The sequence below is a fragment of the Stylophora pistillata genome, chromosome 9, assembly GCF_964205215.1.
Source record: "Stylophora pistillata chromosome 9, jaStyPist1.2, whole genome shotgun sequence".
Taxonomy (NCBI): Eukaryota; Metazoa; Cnidaria; class Anthozoa; order Scleractinia; family Pocilloporidae; genus Stylophora; species Stylophora pistillata.
In genome coordinates this window covers 30,753,892-30,766,202 of record NC_142527.1, presented here as the reverse complement: position 1 = coordinate 30,766,202, position 12,311 = coordinate 30,753,892, and the positions used below count along the sequence as shown (strand labels likewise).

The following is a 12,311-nucleotide window of genomic DNA, read 5'->3' as shown; positions in this document are numbered from 1 at the left end:
CGTTTCCGCTTCGCTCTCATGAAGGCTGTTATCCAATCACCTTAGAGCAAGTCATTTGACGCTGTTTAGCCTGTCGGCGCTGGTGCATGCTAGGAAGCAAAAAGCTGACAGCCGGACACAATTTGTCAGGAGTTAGGTCGAGAAGGTTGAGTGTAACACGCTCGAATATGAAGTTGTTTGTTCGATATGGAAGGTACCTCAACCAGCAAAAAGAGGAGGAAAGGGGTAAGGCAGAAGAAGAGGAGCTACTCTAGAAACTCAACACCGCTTTTCAATGATCGATGCTCCAAGTGCAATGCTACGCGAATGACGATGAAGGGTCTCTTACAATTTTTACGTGAAGCTATTTGGCGATTTTATTTTCTCGTGAATCGTGATTTAATTTTTTCTCTATTAGTTAACTATGATTAAAGATGATGTTACCGCCACATGGCTGTATTTGTTTCATTTGTTTGTTTTCTCGTTTGTAAGCGCATTTTTTCCCCTCATTATCGCATTCTTTGTCCCTTTTTCTCACTTTTACGTAATCAATATTTTGTTAGGTATTTTCGCATAATTTCGTCTCGTTAAGGCCTTTTATGCATGCGTTTTTGTTCAGTTGACTTGTGCTTTGCCATTGCTACGTTTCATTGATCCAGTCCGCTTACCGTCTTCTCCGCTTTTGGTTTCCGTGTTCCTAGCCGTCCTAGTCATACAACGTTTCTATCGCTTGCTTCGTATCGCCTTACGCTTATTGTATATTTCGAGAAATAGATTAAAGAACATGTAGCGCGTCGGAAGTTTGACTACAATAGATGATAAGATCTTTTTTTTGTCCATATGTGAACTTATTTTTCTTTATTAACGTGACTCGTGAAAGAAGAGCTGAATTAAAAGTGATTCGTGAACCAATTGTTTTTTTTTTTTGCGTGATGTATTCCTGGCTTTTTAATGGTTTTGGAAATGAACGTGTTGTTTTCGAACGGTTGTGGTTAGGTTTTCACCAGAGTTTCGACCTGACATGGCCTTTATATGGATCGATAATTCGTGAATTTGGTTTTTCATTTTTATGTGAAACGTGATCGTCTCAAATTTATAGACTACCTAAACAGCACATTATATTTTTATTATTCATAGCCATATAATTATGTATTTTAGGCTAGTGATATTTTTTCATAAAAGGGAATTGTTACTTGCAAGATTTTTTTACTTTTTATACACTTTCATGTTAGTTTCCGGGTTGTATTAAGCTACTCAATATAGGTTATTTTCTAAAAAAAAATCAGTAACCCCTGTCACTATCAGTGAAAAGTATTTCCGCTCCGATGCAAGCTACGAAAGAATCTTCATTTCTCTCACTGGAGCGGAAAAAGAGACTTTAATTCCAAAAACAATCACTAACTTTCAGAAAGAACTACACCCCAGTTTTGTCCTTCAAGAACGCAAGATAAATGTTCATTAGCGCCACTTCAAAGTTAAGTAACACGGAAGTGTTATCAAGTAAGCGAGAAGACAATCATTAGGAAGGTTTTAAGTTTCATTTAAGCTGTTTGCATAAATACGAAAATTCATTTACACCAATATACTTTCATTTTAATGTAAGTATATATTTTTTTTTTTTTTTGCTGACTTGATCACACTTTGACGTTAATTAACTATCCATTGAACTTACTGAAAATTTATCTTGTGTTCTTGAAGGGAAAAAGGTGTAATGTTAGTAGAGTTGATAACGAATGAGCGATTTCGGAACTATACAAAACGGTACAGAGTGCAAAATCAATACTGGTTTTGAAACCGTTAATTAGGTTGACATGAAGTGTCGTCAATCTCACGCCTTCCGTTCTACTCTCAAACTACTTTTTGCTTTATATCTCCGAAAGAAAAAAAACAAAATAGAATTTTCAGAAGTTGATAGATCTTAAATTTTTCTATGAAATCAGGAAATTGGAAATAATGATTTTTTTCCTTCTGTAATACTTTAAGAAAACTAAACTTGACACAAAGTAAAATTACATTTGCTCCTGTTGTTGGTTCAGCTTTTGAGAGAGCTACAACAGTTTCCTTTTCATTTTTCCACTTTGAATTTCTTGATAGTTGAGTTTAAACTATGGACAACCATTGGTTTATTTTAATTGCGTTCAAACAACAATGTTTTTTATGACAACAAAATCATTTGAGATATCATTAAACTTAAAATTTTCTAGATCCATGACTCTTTTTTTCAATAATAAAAGAAAACTGTAAACAATTAGTTAAAATAAAACAATCAGTGAAATAGATATGTTAAGTGCTTCTCTTGATGATTTGAAAGAAAAGGAGCCAAGGAAAGATCCTATCACTCTGTTCTTGTGGCACTGCTAGAAAAGAAGAATACAATAATAGAAAGGTAAATATCGCTGCAGTAATGATATAAATTCCTCGAGGAAACTTGTGGACTCACGAAAGGATGTTTAGTCACTTCGTGGCGAAATCTCCCGGCTAATTATATGTTAAAATACGACTGTAACTTTGACTGAGAGGAAAGGTTAGTGTTTCAGTTGTATAATATACTTCGAGCAGTACAACATGAGAATAACAAACATCAATAACGGTAGCAAGGTATTTATTACAAGAACTGCGAAAACTTGCTTACGTAAGAAAGAAACAGGCATCCGGGGCATGCATGAGTTTGCAAAATACGATGAAAACATAAAAAAAAAATACTTTTAAGATGGAATGGAAACAAGCAGTGTTGCTGTACTTTTGGTTTTTTCGGGGAAAAATATGTAGGGATAAACAAATCAAAGAACTATGAGGATATAAATAGAAAATGCGCTGATGCTAAAATACTTGAAATTATCCTTATGCTGAAAAAATGAAAACACTGCCCAAATGCTGTGCCTGGTTGCTTGTTCAAAAGTAGTACAAAACATTGTTAACCCATTGACACTTGGGTGTAATGCGTGCTTTTGCAAAAGTTGACATTTTGGAGAAACCAGAAAAGCAAACACAATGCGCAGAAAATTTTTGTAAATTATCTTTTCCCAAAGTACAAGCTCCAGTGAAGACCAATTAAACAACTAATTTGCATCGAAAAGCGACAGATACATATTAAGTTTTTACTCAGCGGAAATTGAGATAAAAGATAGAAATCGCTAGATTTTTCTGCATGTTATGCGGATTGGATTTCGCAGTGAATATGCAAGTTTATTTCTGTGCCGGAAGATCTCATTTTAAATGGAACCTACATGGAAGCAAGACGAAAGTGACCAAGACATGTTTCGTGTAGAGACTGCTGTGGGAAGGGAAAGACGTATGAATTTCTCACGTCTACGAAACCCACGCAGTAGACTTCATCATGCTTAGATCGTTGTTTACTTGACTTCATGGCCAGAAAATTGCTTAGCGTTATGATGAAAATTTTGAAAGTTCTACGTTTTGGCTCAAAACATTCTATTAAACAATACGTTTTGGACACATCATTACTCGAACATAATATTTACCGCCTCTTAGAATTTTCAGGTTGTTGTTAGGCCTTGCTTGAAGTCCGAAAGTTTGATGTACACTTTTCGGCCACAATTCGCATCTCTTCCGAGATTCGTAGTATCGCACGAGTCCAACCATCACGTGGGTCACGAAAAATGATCGGAAAAAGTATCATTTTTTTTCACTGTAACACGAAAGAAAGTCGCTAGAGCTCGGGGTTTATTGTATACTGAAAAACCCGCCAGCGAAGAGTGGGTGTTGCCCACTCAAAAATATCGACGTTGTTACTTTCGTAATACGGCGAAGCTTTGTTCTTCCTAGCTTTTTTATTTATCTGAAGTTGATTATTTACTAGATACCGTTATTTTACATAGATGGTCACCTTTCAAGCTAAGCTCAGTATCGGTTTTTCAGCATTCAACTTCTGTCCATTCACTGATCGGACAGCCTGACGGTCTTGAATCCTAGTTAGTTCGATCATCACCTAGCAACGTGAGTTAATATTGTTGCCCCTCAGCTTGTTATAGACGACACGTCAATTTACTAGATCTCTTTTTCATTCATTCTAATTTCACCTTTTCTTTGTGGTACCCACAAAAAAAGGAAGGTAGTATCACAATTCTGGGCGAGACGTATGAATGAATAATTCCGGTTTTGCAACGCCTTCTATTTACAGTCCAAGCCTGCCCTGTTCTAACGTGGTGTCCACGCTATTTACAGTGATTAAATCCATTGTCACATTCGCGGCTCTGATTGGCAATGTTCTTGTCATTGCAAGTTTTCTCAAAACTCCTAACTTAACGACAAGCACTAATTATTACATAATCAACATGGCCATGTCTGACCTCCTTTGCACATGCTTCAATTGGCCACTATACGCAGTTGGAATGCTGACAAGAGCTGAGTTCTTCAACCAACGTTCGGCCTTAATTCTCTGTAAACTGGGAATTTTCTTCAGGGTAATTTCACAAGTAGTGTCCGTGTTATGCTTGGTTCTAACATCCGCAGAGAGATATGTTGCTATCGTTCACCCGATGAGCACAACGGTAATGAGAAATGGCAAAGTTAGAGTTATTTTATTGTTGCTTACTTGGATTATACCTTTTGGCTTTGCTTACCCGTATTACATGTTCGCTGAAGTTGTGAAAGTAAACAACCAAACTTTCTGTAGAGTAATTTGGAATATATCAGCACACGCAGATTTTAATGCTGCTGGATTTGTTATATTCTATTGTATACGTCTTATTCTCATAATTATTCTATATACTCGCATCACAAAGACACTTCAAAATCGCTCAGATATAGAAAACGCAACCCAAGAACAGCAAATCAGAAGAAGAAGAGAGCAACATCAGAAAGTTTATGAAAATCTTGACATCTATTGTTGTCGGTTTCTTTATTTGTTGGACACCCCTTTACGTTTATTTGGCATTGAAAACGTTTTATTCAGGGTTGTTTCTTCAAGATAAACGCTTCCTACTGGCAGGCTTGTTTTTCTACTTATTTCCCTCACTCAGCACAGCAATCAATCCTTTTATTCTTTTCCAGTTTAGTTCAAAATTTCGACTGGCGATGAAAAACGTTCGTATTCCTTTTGTTGATTTCAGTAAATATGGCCGGTTTCTGAGCATGCCCAGGAATCATGAGGGTTAGATCACTTAAAATAGATCGTGTTGGTATGGCGGAGTTGCAATAAATGTCTCTGATATACGATGGATTCGGAATAACACTGATAAATAATAACAGGTCATACGAAAAAGCGACAAGTCTGCATTACAAAAATCTATAAAAAAATCCTGCAGTTCCAAAAGAAAAAGGAAATTTCTAAGTCTTACCTGGCTGGCAAAATATTGTGTGGTGACACAGAGTACACAGAGTAAAAATAGAGTCCAAACTTGCGTGGAGTAGATAAGGATTTAATAAGTGTATACGTACAAAAAAAAACCATCTTTGAGCTCGTACGTTTTCAGATGCGAGAGTTACGCATCATAAGCCTTGCGAGAGAGCCCTCGGGAAAATTTCAGTTCTTAGTTCCAATATTATCATAGTTAATAGTTAAATAACATTGTTAATTACGACCATCATGGTGATAATGATCAGTTTCAGGGAGAGAGTTCGAAAAGAAAAAGGAAACTTCTAAATCTCGCATGGATTGCGAAATATTGTTTGGTAATACAGAGAGCAAACAGAGTAATAATAGACTCAAAATTTGCTTGGAGTAGATAAGGATTCAATAACTGTATGAGCACAAAAAACGATCTTTGCGTTTAATACTAATTACGCGTACGTTTTCAGATACGAGAGGTACACATGGTAAGCCGTACGAGAGAGCCCTGGGGCAAATTTCAGTTTGTAGCCCCAGTATTATCATAGTAATAATTATCTGAAATAACAATGTTAATTACGACCATTATAGTGATGACGATCAGTTTTTCAGTCTATTCCTCAGCTGAGAAATATCATGAAATGAGAAGTAGACAGCTGGAGTTCGATAAGGCTTGCAGCGCATTCAATGTAAATATCATTCTTTATGCTAGCGATAAACTTTAGTATCTAGAATTATAAAAATGTCAAATAAATAAAAATGAATTACCTTTAGGTATTCCATTTCAACCCTAACTTCGTCATTCCTTCCTAAAAAAGGAAAAGGTATTGGGTAGAACGTAAACAGGAAACCCGTCAGTGAAACGTCGGACAGTATTTTTCATTGTCTCAAATACAAAGTCGCCCGAACCTCCGATAGGGAGTGATAAAACACTTTACAAAAAGAATGAATTTCGGCCTGAATATCACACTCCGGTGACGAAAGTTAAGGCCACCTAGCACAGTGAAGAGCTGTATCACTTACAGCCAAAATAGAGCTCAGCAAAGTCGTAGCTAACATCATAGCTAACGTCATAGCTAACGAAACGTGACTGTAAGCTACACCCGGCCGTGATCAAAATATATCCTCAGCACAAATTAGCCGTCAATGCTCATTTGATGCCATTTTTGCCCATAGTGGTATTTACGATGAACAACCTTGGCGAGTTCTCTCAATTATTTCCATATTTTTCTGATCCAAAAGAGTTCAGATTCATCAAAAATTCATTAGGAAATTTAAAATGAAGATTGACAAAAACAGGATGATTGCCACTATAAATCTCTTACCACACATCATCTCTAAACCTCAAAGAGGAAACGCAAGAAGCAGATATTAGAGCTGTTATAATTCAAAATAACAGAGCTAGTAAATATCCCTAATGAGTCACTGTCAAGTTGTTTGTTCCTTATCGTGCATGACTAACATCCTTGCATCCAATAACATATGTGGAGTGGCTGACAGTTTCGTATAGATTTCCAACCATATACGCGTTAATTTGCGACTCAAGTTTTGCGGGTTGGTATCAATATACCATTCAGTTAAGCTTGAAGTCGGTAAGAAATAACTTATAAGAAATTAACAAGAGAGAGTATAAGCTGAGAGATGTTTTCTCTTTCGATAAGAAATTTTGTCGCGCTGTTGCCTTTCTCCTTCGACTTATACTCCATTTCATAACTCTATTTTATTGTTCAATTGGATTCAATTCCAATTTTTTGTTTTGAGTTACACTCAGGTTTCATGTTTGACTTTACTGACACAATATTGAGAGATTCTTAGAAGATCGTCCGCTGAAAATTTGAACAGGTACGTTAGATGTAGGACTGAAATTTGAGCAAGTCTTCTCAAGCTTCAGTTAAGTAACATTTCGTTTTTTTTTTATGTATGAAAGCAGTGATGTAAGCGAAAGAAATACATGGATAAGCCATTCTTTATTGTGCTACTGTGTAATGAATATAGAACGCAAACGTGACTCGGTAACCGAACCCTAATTAATGCAAAATATTGCTCGTGTGCCAACTGTTTGTTGGGGGTTTTTCGTTATTAAAATATCTCGACGTTTTATCTAAGGTAAGTTTTCCTTATACTTTCATTAGCCTTGTCCTATATGTGTAATACGAAACAGAAGCTGATCCATAGAATATTATCATTTTTAAGCAAATGGCAAAAAGATTCGAAAAAGTTATTATCCTCATTATGTTTGCGAAAAATTTAATTCAAATATTGCACTCGTTCAAAGATTCACGTAGGTAAATGTTTTGGAGTTTTAATTGCATTTGAAGCTCAAATTTTATCTTAGAGCAGCATAAATATTGCTTTCATGTTTCTTACAGTTTGCTGTAGTCCAATAGAACTATTGGGCAATACTCATTATCTCGTGATGGCCATTATAAACTAATCAGTTTGCAAGTTTGTCGCTGTTCCGGTAAAATGTGATATTCAATTTACTGTAGATGTTTGCCATAATCAATTCCAAACATCACATCATGGGATACGGTGACCAAAATTAATGAACAACTACTCCGGCATTTTTACTTGTCTATTTATTAAGTTCGTAAAGAAAGTTTTTAAGAATCATTTGCCGCGATATAATTTGCGAAGCAGAAAGGTTAGTCGCTCTGGCCCATGGTTGAAGTCTTCGTGATATCGTATAAATTGACTGGGCACGTACAGGAAACGCCACCAACCTTAAGAAAGTTGTTGACATTACTATTAGGGTGAACTGAGGTTCCCTTTCGCAACTTTTGCATTTTGTTGAAAACCACTTCGACGAAAAGATATTTTCCCGTAGGTGTAGGTAAATACTACCTTTTTATTATTCATGTAATGCTAATCAGTGTCGGAGGTAAGATTATTCTTTGGCTTAAAAATCTCAATTTTATCGTGCACTTTTCATTTATGACATTTAATTACAATTTGCACGTACGACGAGAAACCTCTTTTTCTTATAGCGGTTTATGAACGTATCTCGGGTATATTCAAACTTGTAAATACTTCTTTACGTTTTCAGTCAAGTGGAAATTGTGAAGCTAGCCAGCGGAGTGGTTTACAACGACGAACAAACAAAACATTTGCCTCAAGACTGAACTTATCAGGAAAAAGAACAGCAGCCATTTGATGATGAGTTCAAGTGATAGTGATGCGCCATGCCCCAACACCATTTCCATATTTTTCACAACATCTATGGTCTTAGTAAGCATGGTTGCTGTGCTCGGAAATATTTTAGTGATCGTCGCAGTGTACAAAACTCAAAGTCTTAGGACCAGTAGGAATTACTACTACGTCAACATGGCCATTTCTGATTTCCTTTCAAGCCTCGCTATTTGGCCGCTTTACCTTACAGACGAAATCATAACAAGCAAAGGAAGTCTGTTCAAAGGGTCTCTGGCAACTGCTGGCTGCAAAGTGGGTGTATTTTTCAGAATGACGTCAGTTATTGTGTCAATTCTGAGCCTGGTGTTGATCGCTGTTGATAGATTTATCGCTACTGTCTTTCCATTAAAATCAACGTTGATCGTTGGGAAAGTCAGGGCATTTCTACTCTTTGCGACATGGACGATATCAATGGCATACTGCATCCCAATGCTGTATTATTCAAGAGCCGAAGACTTTGGTCAGGAAACTTATTGCAAATTTGCATGGAATAGCATTGCTCTCATGATTTATTACATCATTGGTTTGGTGTTGTTTGAAATCGCGCCGATTATTGTCATTGTCATTCTTTACACGCGCGTTATGAGGGTTTTGCATCAGAGGATTAAACCAGGAACTGGTGAGAGGGGCAGTAGTTCCTATCAAAATCGGAGAAATGAGCAAAACCGAAACTTTATGAAGATATTCAAATCAATTGTTGTTACTTTTTTCGTTTCTTTTTCTTTCTTTTTCGTTTACTTGATTTTTAAGATGTCATTTCCTGAACTTTTCGACAAAGACAAATGCAAGTGGATTCTTGGGTTCGCTTATTTCGTGTTTCCATCGCTCAGTTCAGTAATTAATCCTATTATTTTATTTGCATTCAGCACGAATTTCCGACAAGCTCTGCGTACATTGTGGATGTTTTCTTTAAGGAGATTCTTTTTATGTGGCAGAAAAGAGAAAAGAGAACGAGATAAAACTGAAGGCCCTTCAGCAGAAGAAACATAATTAAAGCCAATGGTGCGTAGAATATATGATATGAAACGAGGAATTTAATTAAAGCGATATAAGTTTGCAGAGTTTTTCAAAACATTTATCTCATTTTATAATTTTGAGCTTATACTGAGCTGATTTCATTCTTAACATACGTTGGGGTTTCATCACTTCAATTAAGCACAGACTCTTGAAAAAAATTATCCGTTATTTTATCCTTCAGACAGAGTCTTCAGAGAAATCCCGCCTGCCTTCAGGTAAAGTTATATGCCTATGACTTCACATACATGGAATATCACACACATGTTTAAATTAAAAAAAATTAAATATTTTTCCTTTGTGACGCTTGTCCAACTCATGCTTTCGGTACACACTTCCAAATCACACAAGATTTTAGAGCGCCTTTTGATTGGGTGTGTCATATGAGCAAAGCCAAACTAACCACAACGGTCAATCAGAAGAAAGAAAATACCTTAAGAGCCAATGAGAGCTCAAAATAAAAACGAGCAAATTGCCTGAAGTGGGAAAAAATGCGCACGACCAAATCGTGATTGGCTTTAGTTTTGTATCTGATTGGTCGAGATTATGGTGTGAGTTTTCTGGACCAATCACAGAGCGAAGTAAAGCAAAACCAACGCAATCTCGGAGGACTTTCGACACTGAATTGAAGATTGCTCCTTGGTTGTAGCGTACTCCCCCAAATCATACACACTCAAATTATGCTTTTGACACACCTTCCAAGTTTCACTAGAGCTCGTCACACGCATACTCCAAACTACATCACAGGTCGCTCATGCTTTAGGTAATCACTCTTAAGTCACATCGCTTCTCATACTTTTACATCACACGAGATATTATACTTCGAACACACACTTCTGAATCACACAAGATATCATACTTAGAGTACACACCTCTGAATCACACAAGATATCATACTTAGAGCAGACACTTCTAAATCACACGAGAGATTGTGCTTCAGGCACACTCTTTCACACAATCATAAGAGTTCGCTGTTCAAACAGAGGAATTTGACCGAATATTCTATCTGACTGAGAAGTCTCAATCATCATTGAGTTTCTTAAAGTTCATCACGAACCATAGCCAGCGTGAGTTTATCAGTGATGTCAACAAAACCACCAATGCATTCACTCATTTTCATCTTCAGCTTTTGGCCTTTCTTAGCGTCAGCCATGTGAAGTACACAAATGGTAAGGTCTTTGTAGACTCGGAAATAAAGCGATTTTGATTTCAAGTCTTTGACGACAGACCACACTGTATAATCAGAGGACGTTCCTCGGGGTATATCGACTGTATTCAAGATGTGGAAAGCCTTGATAACTGCTTCTTTACCTGTCTTGACTGGATCAGAAAAATGCGCCATAATAGCCGCGCGTACAAATCTCGATGGCGGTGTGAAGTCACCGGGTATTCCCAGAAGTCCACTTCCTTGACCAGTAGGTTTGAACGTCACTTTGCCCAACTCCAGGGCATCATGGGCCGATTTGGAAAGTTCAACATAATTGCGAATGTTTATTAGATGGAAATCATATGGCGGGGAATTGGTTACGACGCCAAGAGTGTTGTTGAACACCATTCTCCCCTGTTCAGTAAACTCAATAACGATAGCATCTCCGGAAGCGTCCACGATCGAGTAGTGTAGTTGAAAGATTCCCTTTAACCACTCTGGGACATTGGCTTCCCATACGAGAGGGAAAGAATCCTTCTCCAAAGCATCCCTTAATTCCTGGACTGTCCCAAAGTTTCCAAGAATCCACAACGGAAACTGCAAAGAAGACACCGCCATGTGGCATTTTTCAACTGGAATTTTCTGGAATTGGGCGAAGCCAACGAAGAGGTTTGCAGCAAGAGAAAGACCAACTTCATTTAAACCATCGGTAGCTATGGGCATGTCTAAATCATTCAAAACGTCTAAAACGTCGACGTATGCGATGATATATTTATTCTGCCAATGCAAAGACGAATGAAGGAAGCATTCTTTGCTAGGAACCGATGTATGAGAATACTCCCTGGGTTCTACAACGAGGTAATAACCCAAAGCACCGATGAACTCCATACTCCGACCGACGACCACTGAGTCATCTTCGGAAGACAAGCTGAATTCAGTGCATGCGTTTGAAACGAAAAACTTGCACTGTATCACGAAGACCATGAAAAGAACCTTCATCATCAAGAGGAGATCTAAACCTACAATTAAACAAAATTTAATATCAAGTTTACATAAATATTTATAGCATGTAGCATGTAGCATGTTTTTGTTGCCGTTTGAAGATCGAACGAATTAAGAAGATTAAGTTGATACGTACCTCGTTTCCTTCCTTTCGAAGACTGTTTAAAAAGAAATTTAAGTATTCTGCGGGTAAAATGATGTGAAGTAACTAGAAACTTTTTCATAAACAGGAACTTATAAGGCTGATTTATTGGATGACGTCAGATCCAAGTGACCGTGAAGGTATGAAGTGCAACGAAGTTTAAGGTTTAAGGTTCATTTATTTCACACTATTTACTAAAAATTAACATAGAATAAAGTACAGATTATAAAAATGAGTGTGAAGGTCAAAGTAGCGAAGGCTTTCTAGTTGGCCACCACCTACTTATAGATAAACAAGGAAATGGCACTGAGCTTTATTAACGTTTGTGGGTAACAGCCCTGGGGCTTAGGCACAATGAATTATCGTGTGGAAAATTATTCTGATCGTCTTTTGTGGTGCGGCGTTATCTCTCAAATTTGTGGTGCTTCGAAATTTCCAAAACTAAGTACACAAGGCTTTGGTTTGAATCTCTCACCTTCCTTGCGCCACGGGGAGAGACCTGACTTTTGGTAGCCTTGACACTCTTTCTTAAATATTCCCGAAGTCAG

General features: G+C 37.2%; 2 protein-coding genes, 1 long non-coding RNA gene and 1 pseudogene across 8 annotated transcripts; 2 read left to right on the top strand and 2 right to left on the bottom strand.

The window, feature by feature from the left end:
* Positions 1-1,338: 1,338 nt before the first annotated feature.
* LOC111335505 (uncharacterized) lies at positions 1,339-6,733 on the bottom strand. Of its 2 annotated transcripts, none has more exons than XR_002695354.2 (3): positions 6,595-6,733; positions 6,038-6,078; positions 1,339-2,336 (listed from the first exon to the last, which is right to left on the bottom strand). It is a non-coding gene; the product is annotated as an uncharacterized LOC111335505 (long non-coding RNA). The 2 variants fall into 2 exon arrangements; XR_015991740.1 differs by lacking the exon at positions 6,595-6,733 and adding an exon at positions 6,293-6,580.
* On the top strand, positions 3,979-5,509 carry LOC148724263 (neuropeptides capa receptor-like; annotated as a pseudogene).
* LOC111335465 (substance-K receptor-like) lies at positions 6,667-9,519 on the top strand. 5 transcript variants are annotated; one of them, XM_022941368.2, is made up of 2 exons: positions 6,667-7,111; positions 8,316-9,519. In XM_022941368.2, the coding sequence occupies exon 2, from the start codon at positions 8,423-8,425 to the stop codon at positions 9,446-9,448; it is 1,026 nt and encodes a 341-aa protein (XP_022797103.1). In that variant the 5' UTR covers positions 6,667-7,111; positions 8,316-8,422; the 3' UTR covers positions 9,449-9,519. The 5 variants fall into 5 exon arrangements, with proteins under 5 accessions (XP_022797103.1, XP_022797105.1, XP_022797106.1 ...); XM_022941370.2 differs by lacking the exon at positions 6,667-7,111 and adding an exon at positions 7,165-7,375; XM_022941371.2 differs by lacking the exon at positions 6,667-7,111 and adding an exon at positions 7,410-7,913.
* Positions 9,473-12,210, bottom strand: LOC111335464 (uncharacterized). Its single transcript, XM_022941367.2, has 2 exons — positions 11,758-12,210; positions 9,473-11,638 (listed from the first exon to the last, which is right to left on the bottom strand). The coding sequence occupies exons 1-2, from the start codon at positions 11,843-11,845 to the stop codon at positions 10,512-10,514; spliced, it is 1,215 nt and encodes a 404-aa protein (XP_022797102.1). The 5' UTR covers positions 11,846-12,210; the 3' UTR covers positions 9,473-10,511.
* Positions 12,211-12,311: the final 101 nt, after the last annotated feature.